The 10565-nt window shown below is 38.4% G+C and overlaps 2 protein-coding genes across 2 annotated transcripts; both read left to right on the plus strand.

The window, feature by feature from the left end:
• Positions 1 to 1298: 1298 nt before the first annotated feature.
• On the plus strand, positions 1299 to 3070 carry LOC104803825 (V-type proton ATPase subunit c''2-like). The gene is made up of 4 exons (XM_010527896.1): positions 1299 to 1533; positions 1677 to 1754; positions 2326 to 2496; positions 2614 to 3070. Exons 1-4 carry the CDS (start codon positions 1421 to 1423, stop codon positions 2777 to 2779), a joined length of 528 nt encoding a protein of 175 aa, XP_010526198.1. The 5' UTR covers positions 1299 to 1420; the 3' UTR covers positions 2780 to 3070.
• A 1077-nt stretch (positions 3071 to 4147) lies between these two features.
• LOC104803826 (probable boron transporter 7) lies at positions 4148 to 8926 on the plus strand. Its single transcript, XM_010527897.1, has 16 exons — positions 4148 to 4330; positions 4906 to 5051; positions 5132 to 5214; positions 5298 to 5490; positions 5601 to 5739; positions 5828 to 5993; positions 6085 to 6251; positions 6337 to 6510; positions 6616 to 6711; positions 6821 to 6937; positions 7016 to 7335; positions 7444 to 7519; positions 7688 to 7882; positions 8099 to 8242; positions 8408 to 8500; positions 8664 to 8926. Exons 2-15 carry the CDS (start codon positions 4948 to 4950, stop codon positions 8450 to 8452), a joined length of 2019 nt encoding a protein of 672 aa, XP_010526199.1. The 5' UTR covers positions 4148 to 4330; positions 4906 to 4947; the 3' UTR covers positions 8453 to 8500; positions 8664 to 8926.
• The last annotated feature ends 1639 nt before the right edge of the window (positions 8927 to 10565 follow it).

Raw genomic sequence — 10565 nt, forward strand, 5'->3', positions numbered from 1 at the left:
ATGCGGGAAAAATTGCGGACTGTGGCTTACGTGACAGCTCTGTGGCAAAGGGGAGGGGTTGCAGAGGCTCGACGGTTATAAAAGGGGAAAAAGATGCGACAATAAAACTGGAGAAAACGGTGCCGTTTGGCTCGCGTGGAGATTTTTTTCCCGATCGTTTTGAGATAAATATATATATATTTGTGGAATTGTTTAGGAAATATTCGGATCTCATGGTTTGAATCTTGGGACTTTTCGTTGTGGGTTTTCGATGAGGACAGTATTTTTTTTTCTGGTTAATAAAAAATTATATGGACCGACATGAAGCTACTTGACGTGGTAGCATGTGATAACACATGCTCATTGGCTATCATTATCATATTGTAATATTGCATCTCTGTCCTGACTACGACGTCTCATTTTTTTATTTTTAATTATTATTATTATTATTGTTATTGTTAATTCGTTATCATTACACTTCTATTTGCGATTATTGCTAGAGTCTACAGGCTACCATTCCCAATTCCCCATAACGTTTCCCAAAGTTTTGAAATCCAACAATATATCATTTTTCCGACTTTTTTTAAATAACAGAAATTGAATTAACATAAGATAAAAAACTACAATTAAATCTAAAATTTTAAATATTTTTTATAATAACACCAACTAAATAAAATCAAGCAAAGCTTAATTTAATATAAAAATCGAACCGATATATTAAAAATAAATAAATATAGAAACTCAAAATTTTCATTGGTCATCCTTATAATTATTATTTGTTATTCTTTATAGGACAGTCATTTTGAATTTCGGTTTGATTATATTCGGATTTAGTTATTTCGATTACAGAAAAATTATAAATATTCGATTTTTATATAAATTTTGATTATTTTTTAGTTCAGTTCGGATTCGGTTTTTTTGTTATAAAAAATTAAAATTTTAAAACATTATCGATTTTTTTAGTTATTTTTTTATCTACTCGAGTCGAATTTTTTCAAATTTAAAAAAATTATAACCGTTCAATTTTTATATCTTGGTTCAAATATAATTATATCTTATTCTATTTATTTCGATTATTCGATTATTTATTTTTGAAATCTATATAATTCTTCCTCTCCATCCATCATAGTTTAACATAATTTATTTTTGAAATAACAAAACCAAATGTGTAATGGGCCGAGATGAAAAACGTTTCATGGGCCAGACACGGGAAAAGGGCCCAGAAGACAATACGGAAAAAATGTCGTTTTTGTTCTTAAACGCCGTCGTTTACGATCATCTCGGTATTTCACGCTCACACGACAGCGCGTGTTCAACCGTCATCGAATTACAGATCACACGCCCTCATAATTTTTCTCCTCCGATACAGGCAGAGAGAGAGAAGCAGATCGTCTCTTCTCGATATACAGCGAGACACAGCGAGCGAGAGAGAGAGTCAAGTATGGTTACCGATCCGGGCTCTTGGGCGGCAGCGCTGGTGAAGATCTCGCCCTACACTTTCTCCGCCATCGGAATTGCCATCTCGATCGGTGTCTCCGTCCTCGGCGCCGCATGGTAACTCCTCCTCCTCCTTCATTTAGGCGTAAACATCGGCGGTCTTACTCGTTTCTTCTTTGTCTAGTGTCTAGATTTTGGTCAATTTGATTGGTGGCCCGGTGGATGTCGCGTTCGTTAATCTATTTGTTTGTTTGGTTTAGGGGAATTTACATTACAGGAAGTAGTTTGATCGGTGCGGCAATCGAGGCTCCTCGTATTACTTCGAAGAATCTCATCAGGTATGTCGAAGTTCTTCATTGTTGCGATATCGGAAATCCAATTTTATCTCCGCGTTTCGATGCCCTTCTCCCATGGTGAATAAAATAATGTTGACCATGACCTGAGAATCCAGAGTAAGAGATTTTGGATCTGAGGTATTGTGGTGTTGCAAGGACTCGTAGATTAATGTTGTGTTAAAACAGTGTATATATCCAAGGTTCTACCTTTTCGGGTTCAATCCTGGACGCTATGAAGGAGCCTGTTCTTTCCTCTCACACCAGATTCCAGTGCAAGCTGATCTTGCTATGGGGTTTGGTTGCAAAGGGATAACATTGAAGAATGCTTTTCCCAGTACTCGAAATAGACACATGAATCAATCCTACGTTTTTTGTTACTCGGTTTGTTGCCTTTTCTTGTTTGCATTTGCAATTTGATGCATAGTTTTCTAGCTACTGCAAAACTTAGATGCTTGAACCATGGTAAGATGAAGCTTTATAGATTTGTGTGTGTTGTGTCTGAGTTCCAAGTAACAGATTTTGATCTTTTCAAGTTAACCTAACCTAGTTTTTTCTTGTCTCTTCGATTTCCCAGTGTAATCTTTTGTGAAGCCGTGGCTATATATGGTGTGATTGTTGCAATCATTCTGCAAACGAAGTTGGAGAGTGTCCCGTCATCAATGATGTATGACGCAGAGTCTCTTAGAGCTGGATATGCAATCTTTGCTTCTGGGATTATAGTTGGATTTGCAAACCTTGTTTGTGGGTCTGTTTCTTCATCCTTCCCTTCCCTTCCCTTCCTCCTCTGCAATTGAGATTTGATTCTTTCCAGTCATATCATATGACAATCCAAATAACTTGCTGCCACCCCCTTTTTTTGCAGATTATGTGTCGGAATCATCGGGAGCAGTTGCGCCTTGTCCGATGCCCAGAACTCCTCGCTGTTTGTGAAGATTCTTGTGATCGAGATCTTCGGGAGCGCTCTCGGGTTGTTTGGAGTGATTGTTGGAATCATTATGTCAGCACAAGCGACGTGGCCTGTGAAATAGATACGCGGGAACGAGATAAGAACGCTTCCCGGGTAAATTTGCAAATCCGGCGTGCATCTTGAATCTTGTTTTATGCTCACTATTACATCGAATATCGTTCAGTGTGTAGAAGAAAACCATGTATGTGCGAGGAGAGTCTTTCCTCTTTGAATCCCTAAATTTGTATTGTTTCCACCTCTGGAATAAGTCCCTTGGAGATTCACTCTCTTGTTTTGGAATTCCCTTTGTTTCTCTAAAGATGATTAAAGCTGAGAGTTTGTATATGGGCCATATTTTTTTTAATTATTAGAATCTCTTCTCTTTTAACTTTTTTTTTGGGGTACTTATATAAGGGGTTTTCTATGTGGAATGGAGGTATATATTATAAGTACGATTTTTACTAAAAAAGATGGTTGTTCATCGAAGTAACGACTATTAGGGTGGTCATTTCGGGTTTCGCTTCAGGTATATTCGGATTCGGATATAGAAAATTTACAACCATTCGGTTTTTATATAAATTTTAGTTTTGTTATTTTTCAGTTGGAATCGGATTTTTTTTTGTTGTAAAAAACTCATTTTAAAAAAAATCGGTTTTTTCGGTTATTTTTTTAATCGGTCCGACTAGGTTCGGTTTTTTCGAGTTTAGAGAAATCATAACCATTCGGTTTTTATGTCGAATTCGGTTTGATTACGGTTATGTTTTATTCGGTTCGATTCGACTATTCGGTTAATAATAAAAATAGTCAGACGATGATAAACAGTGGTATAAGTCAGATAGAATTTATGTTCCGAGCCGATATAATATGATAAATTCCGTATCAAATAAGATACGATTCAAAGTGTTTTTTGTGTCTCTTCTTTTATAAGGCTTTGCATTGTTTTGTAAACTATATGAGAAGTTTTTTCTACATAAAATAAATGTGTAATTAGTTTTTTATAAGAAAAAATACCGTCGTTGATTCGAAGCAACAATAGTGTGATACGCTAATCTCTCTAAATGATTCTATGTCCGATGAGATATGATATAAAGGCTAATTACATTCCACTTATTAACAAGACAAGTTTGTTTCTTGTAACCCAAGAAACAACACATACGAGATATAGGTAACGTAATTTACAGAATAAGACAAAAACAGAAACACAATTCTATTTATAGGACAACACATTTCTTTTGACATTACAAAGGTTTCTAACCAAGTAAGTGTTGTTATTTTGAAGCAATTCTCCCGGGTTCAATTTACATATACTATTAATATTTTTTTATTTTCTAAAATAAATATTTAAAGTTTCAAATTTTAACGTCACCACCACCTATTTCGCGGGCCGTGGCGCCATCCCTCTCTCTCTCTCTTTCTTTCTCTCCGTTTCTCTCTCTCTCTTTCTTTTCTCGAGAAGACAGAGATTCAAAAGAAGACGTCGTCTCTTCTTTCTTCTCCATCCTCACGCGTTCTTCGTCCACATACGGTGGCTCGCCGGGATCCGATCTCTCACGGTGGTGGATTTTTCCTCCACGGCAGTGAAGGCGCGCCGGAGGCCAACGACGTGGTTCTGTATGCTTCTCTGCGACTCCAGGTGCGATTTTCTTTAATTTCATTCATCTTCGTAGATCTCTATGAATGTGTCGGAGACGGCAAGTTGATTTGTGGTGTTTATCTGGAATCGGTTCCTGTTCGCGGATTCGTATCTGTTTGGTTGATGAGAAAGCTGCTGGAATTTTGAGGAGAAAGTGTGGGCGATGAAGGATTTTGCTTGTTTCTAATTGTGTTTGTTATGAGCTATTGGTTTGTTTTTGGTAATTGAGCGAAGAATTTTATGTTTAAAGCTGAGAAGTGTGATTTTCATCACGAAAGAAGGGAAAAAATGTTTAGGTTTGATTTCCAGTTCATCATGTGTTTGTTCTATTAGCGCCTTTCTATATACACCAAACACTATATTCTGTATGATTTCGTTTCACGGCGTCGTGAATGTTCATCTAGATACTAACAATTAAATTATGAATCGATGAAGGATGTGAAGAAAGAATGGTCAATCATAAGAGATCTCATGAATTCCAAGTATTCTAGCGGATGACTATGACTGTGAAATTTACAACCAATCAAGATTCCTATTCATTCGCTTGAATTTGCGTATCTTGTTCGTGCATACAGTTTTTGGTACATCTAAAAGCTGCTGATTCCTGAACTTTGGCGATGGAGAGGGTAAACGCTCCATTTGAGGGGATTATTAAAGACTTCAAAGGAAGATGCCAATGCTACAAGCAAGATTGGATCGGTGCTTTCCAGTCCGGTGTGAGGTAGATTCATGTTTGTTTGATAAATGGCTTTACATGATATATCGTCCCAAATATCTAACAAAGTGTCATTTTCGCGCCAGGATACTGGCTCCAACTCTATACATTTTCATCGCCTCTGCACTTCCTGTAATTGCTTTCGGCGAGCAGCTAAGTAGAGAGACAGGTGAGCTACCTTTTGTTCTTCTAAAACCTGCAAGATTCTATAGATATGTTTGCTATATGGCTAAACATTCTCTCTTTCTCTAGACGGAAGTCTCGGCATAGCGGAAACATTGGCCTCCACTGCTCTATGTGGAATCATTCATTCAATATTTGGAGGACAGCCTCTAATGTTACTTGGGGTTGCAGAACCCACAATTATAATGTATACATATCTTCACAGTTTCAGCAAAGGCAGGCCGGATTTGGGTCAGAAACTCTACTTAGCGTGGGCAGGATGGTAAGGAAACCTGTCTGCTCTATTCTTTGTTTCTCATAACCATGTGTATTTCCGTGTTCTGATTGTCCTTTCTGATTTTTCCATCTCCCTTTTTTTCTATTGTTTAACAGGGTCTGTGTCTGGACTGCAGTTTTGCTCATGCTTCTTGCAATTTTAAACGCAAGCAACATCATTTCTAGGTTTACCAGAATAGCAGGAGAACTCTTTGGCATGTTGATAACCGTTCTTTTTATCCAAGAGGCTGTCAAGGTATTGGTTAGTCGTTCCCATGTAAAGGACGCAGACAATCATATGAGGTTTTAACTTAACCAGATATTTTTTTTATTCTCAAATGCAGGGGCTTATTAGCGAGTTCCGTGTTCCTAAAGCCGAAGATCCTAGATTGGAAGAGTATAAGTTCCAGTGGCGATACACAAACGGACTGCTTGCTGTTATTTTCTCATTTGGTCTTCTTTTCACTGCCCTGAAAAGCAGGAGAGCGAGATCATGGAAATATGGCTTTAGTATGTGATTGTATTAACAATTGATCATTCCTGACATAAAAACATCCGGGTCATGGTCAATAACTAGCACAAAAAACCTCACTGCTTGCAGGGTGGATCCGAAGTTTTGTTGGAGATTATGGAACTCTTCTTATGGTCGTCTTGTGGACAGCATTGTCTTACACAATCCCCCGGGAAGTTCCTTCAGCAGTTCCCAGGAGGCTGGAGTGTCCTCTTCCTTGGGAACCTGCCTCCTTGTATCATTGGACAGTTGTCAAGGTACTAGTACCTAGAGAATTTGTTTAAACAGAACAAGAATCAACAAGTGCAACATAGAATGGCAATGATTTTCTGCATATTGCAGGATATGGGAAAGGTCCCAATGATTTACATCCTTGCTGCTTTCATACCAGCAATCATGGTTGCGGGTCTGTACTTCTTTGATCATAGTGTCTCTGCACAAATGGCTCAGCAGAAGGAGTTTAATCTGAAAAATCCACCCGCTTATCACTATGACATTTTTGTTCTGGGAATTATGGTAAGCCTATGTTGCATCACGACTAATTTACTCTCTTTTGGATCATGTTGTTGCCTCGCATGGTACTTGAAATGAATTTCTCTTTCGCGTTTTGAACTGTTGTAGACATTAATCTGCGGTCTGCTTGGACTTCCTCCTTCAAACGGGGTTATTCCGCAATCCCCAATGCACACAAAGAGTCTTGCAGTTCTAAAGAGGCAGGTTAGGAGGGTTTTCACATATAATATAAAAAAAGTGGAATAGAATACACGTTCAAAGATATTTTCATACCAGGCAATTGAATTCTGAATATTGGGTGTTTGTTCGGCAGCAAATGCGAAAGAAAATGGTCGAAAGTGCAAAAGAATGCATGAAGAAGAAAGCAAGCCATTCCGAGATCTACGGGAGGATGCAAGATGTGTTCATAGAAATGGAGACATCCCCAAAGGCATACATACAACACCTTCTCTCTATCTTGCTCTCTCTTTGTCCTAAACTCTTTCCTGATCTGGGCAACATTGTTCAGGCTGCTTCAGTGGAGCAAGAATTAGAGAACTTGAAGGAAGCAGTGATGAAAGCTGAAGATGGAGGAGATGCAAAAGGGAAATTCGATCCTGAGGTTCATATCGAAGCGCATTTGCCCGTTAGAGTTAACGAGCAAAGAGTGAGCAACCTCTTGCAATCCATCCTCGTGGGCTTGTTGATTTTGGTCGTGCCTGTCATCAGAATGATCCCCACTTCAGTTCTCTGGGGATACTTTTCCTACATGGCCGTGGATAGTCTCCCAGGGAATCAGTTCTGGGAAAGACTTCTATTGCTATTGGTCACTCCTAGCCGTCGTTTCAAGTACGAAAACACCACTTCTCCACAAATCTCGATACTTTTTGCATCAATCCGTAAGTAAAACTGAACCTTGATCTTCGTTTTTTTTGCGGTATTTTCAATCTAAAACAGGGTCTTGGAGGGTCTACACGCATCGTTTCTCGAGATCGTACCGAGCAAGTCGATTGTTGCGTTTACGCTCTTCATAGTTTTCTAGCTACTGCAAAACTTAGATGCTTGAACCATGGTAAGATGAAGCTTTATAGATTTGTGTGTGTTGTGTCTGAGTTCCAAGTAACAGATTTTGATCTTTTCAAGTTAACCTAACCTAGTTTTTTCTTGTCTCTTCGATTTCCCAGTGTAATCTTTTGTGAAGCCTCTCGTCTGTTATGGGGTTACTTGGATACCGGTAGGTGGAATATTGTTTCCCCTGCCATTCTTCTTCCTCATCGCCGTACGACAGTACATCCTCCCCAAGCTATTCGACCCGACGCATCTTCAAGTTCTTGATTCTTCCGAGTACGAAGAGATCATAGGCGTACCACAACGAAACCCGAGTTTCACCTACAGGGTAAAGTCCTTTCCGCTCGTTTCTGTTACTTGAGCACAAGGAACACTCAACGCCTCAACGGTGACTTGCAAGTAACCACGCGGGAATTATGCTATGCTCTGAGTCTTGTTCCTTGTGCTCCAACCCTTTATTCATCGCCTCTATCTCAACATTCAGCTTCTCTAATCGTACTTTCGGAACATATTTTGCTTGACAACAACCGTTTTCTTGGAGCAGGAACCAAGAGAGCAACATATCCCGTTGATGACCGAGAGCGAAGAAGACGAGTTTTACGACGCCGAGATTCTTGACGAGATCACTACCAGCAGAGGAGAACTCAAGCTTAGAACCATGAGTTTCACGGAGGACAGATCCCAGATGGTAGTACATCCTTTTAACACATTCTTGTTTTCTCTCGTTTTTTCGTATAACGATCAACCAAATTGCGGAAATAAACATAGCGTACTGTAATTGTAAGATCGAACCGAATAAAATTACAATCGAGTTCATTTTTTTCGTAATGGATCTTTTGTTGGGATTTTTCAGGTTTATCCAGAAGACAACGGGCAAGGACAAACAAGACCGTCTTGAAAACTGAAGCTTAGAACCACGACTTCTACAGATGACAGATCCAAAATGGTAATACCCTCTTTTGAAGCATTTCGTTTTCTGAGTCAAAAGAACGAACAGAGTAAAATTCTCTTGACATTAACCCGATTCCATTTTTCGTAATCGATTCCGACAAATTTAAATCGTTGCAAAATTATCCAACATATTTCTATTCTGTCTAAGAATATTTCAGGTTTATTCAGACGAAAATGGACAAGGGACAAGCAAAGACCATCTTGAAAACTGAAGAACAAGTACAAATGTAGAGCAAACTGACGGATTTCAACGGCTTAGGAAACATTTTATTGTGAAGGGGAAGAGTTTTTTTTTGGGTGAAAATATTTTTTTTTTTGGGAAGCCCAATCATTAATTAGTCATCCAGAAAATTTGTGAATCTGCCATTTGTACGACACAAAGAATAGAAGAAGAAACACACTGAAACGTTCCATCGACTTTCTCCTTTTTGCACGTTTTTTATTCCTTTTTTTGGGTTTTATTACATGAAAAAACTTCTCATAGACTTACAAAAAAAATCTATGCCATAGTTTTTTTTTTAAACGAGCGCACTGAAACCAAACTAATCACGAAATGGAAAGTAAATCAAGTGATTAGAACTTAAGACTTGAACTTGAAGTGGGATAAACCATTGTATGTCGTGATTGAACATCTTACTTGTGTTTTTTTGTCCTTTTCCATACTTCCTCCGAATCGTTTTTCTTTTCTAAATTGAAAAACATGACTTTTACGTTATTGATTGGGGTTGTGTATTTCTTTTCTTTTTTGGTAAATTAGGGTTGTGTATTTCGGGGTTGTGGTAATTTTTGGCTTGTTTATTTGTTTTTGAAAAAGCTTTTACTTATTTGATTTTTTACGTCAATTTTTTGTTTGGTCCCCGAGTTCAGTTTTTATTAAAAATCATTTATTAAAAATCATTTTCATTTAGTTTTTTAATTTATTTTTTATATCCAACTTGAATTCATAAATTTCATTTAAATTGGTTTTAAAATATGTTTGACGAGTGCGAGCCAAGATCAACATCATGAGAAAGAAGTTTCTCATGCAACTCCACAAAGCTGATTGTCGTGTCCCGAGCATGTACAATATCTTTTACAGATTTATACTCATCGCCTAATTCTCCAAAAATGAGGTCGATTAAATCCTCATGGTCCATCGGTTTGTCAAGTAAAGCAAGTTCATCAGCCTTTGTTTTGTAGAAACGCATATAATCATCAATGGATTTGGATCCCTTGGTGTGTCGGCGCATTTGCTCCTTCATTTGCTTGACGTGTAGCTTGATCTTCCGTAAGTTTCAGCAAGTGTTTTCCATGCTGCGGCAGAGGAGGTGGCGGTGGCGACGAGTGCTTGTGACGGACCAGAGATAGATCCAAGAAGCGCGAAGAAGACAAGACGGTCTTGACAATGCCATGGAACGAAGGCTGGATTCGGAGTAATGGCATTGTTGCTGATGATAGTAGGCGACGGGGCATTGGTGGAGTCGAGATATGTCTCGAGATTGTAACCTTCCAAGAGAGCATAGATATGAATGCTCCAGGTTATGTAGTTTGTTCCCGTTAATTTGGAAACGTTGGATACATTGACGTTGATCAATGTAGAGGTTGGATCTTGCAGATTGTGGGGAGTGACATGATCACTTGGGATGGAGCCAGAGTTGGAGGGAGTTTCGGTGGTCATGGTAGGCGGCGACGTCGACGATGGAAAATGGAGATGACGAAAAAAAAACAAGGGTTTTGGGGATATTTGTGTCTTTAGACAATAGAGGCTCTGGATGCCATGTTTGACTTTACAAAGGTAAATATTTTTATTGATTGAGAATGATGAATGATACATACAGGATTATATACATCTTTGACAAAATCAGAAAAAGGAAATACAATGATACGCAAATCATTCGATTAAGATTTTCCTATAATCACGGTAACCACTAACAAAATATACATACCTATTTGATTTTTAGATCAGATTTTATTTAGATTGAGTTAATTTTCTTCTTCTGTGGCGTGTGAACAATTAAAACTGGTCCACGAACGAGGAAACCGTAGCAAAATCCTTGAACCAAATTTGTACATTTTCTTCC

This window comes from Tarenaya hassleriana, unplaced genomic scaffold, assembly GCF_000463585.1.
Source record: "Tarenaya hassleriana unplaced genomic scaffold, ASM46358v1 Cleome9, whole genome shotgun sequence".
Classification (NCBI taxonomy): Eukaryota; Viridiplantae; Streptophyta; class Magnoliopsida; order Brassicales; family Cleomaceae; genus Tarenaya; species Tarenaya hassleriana.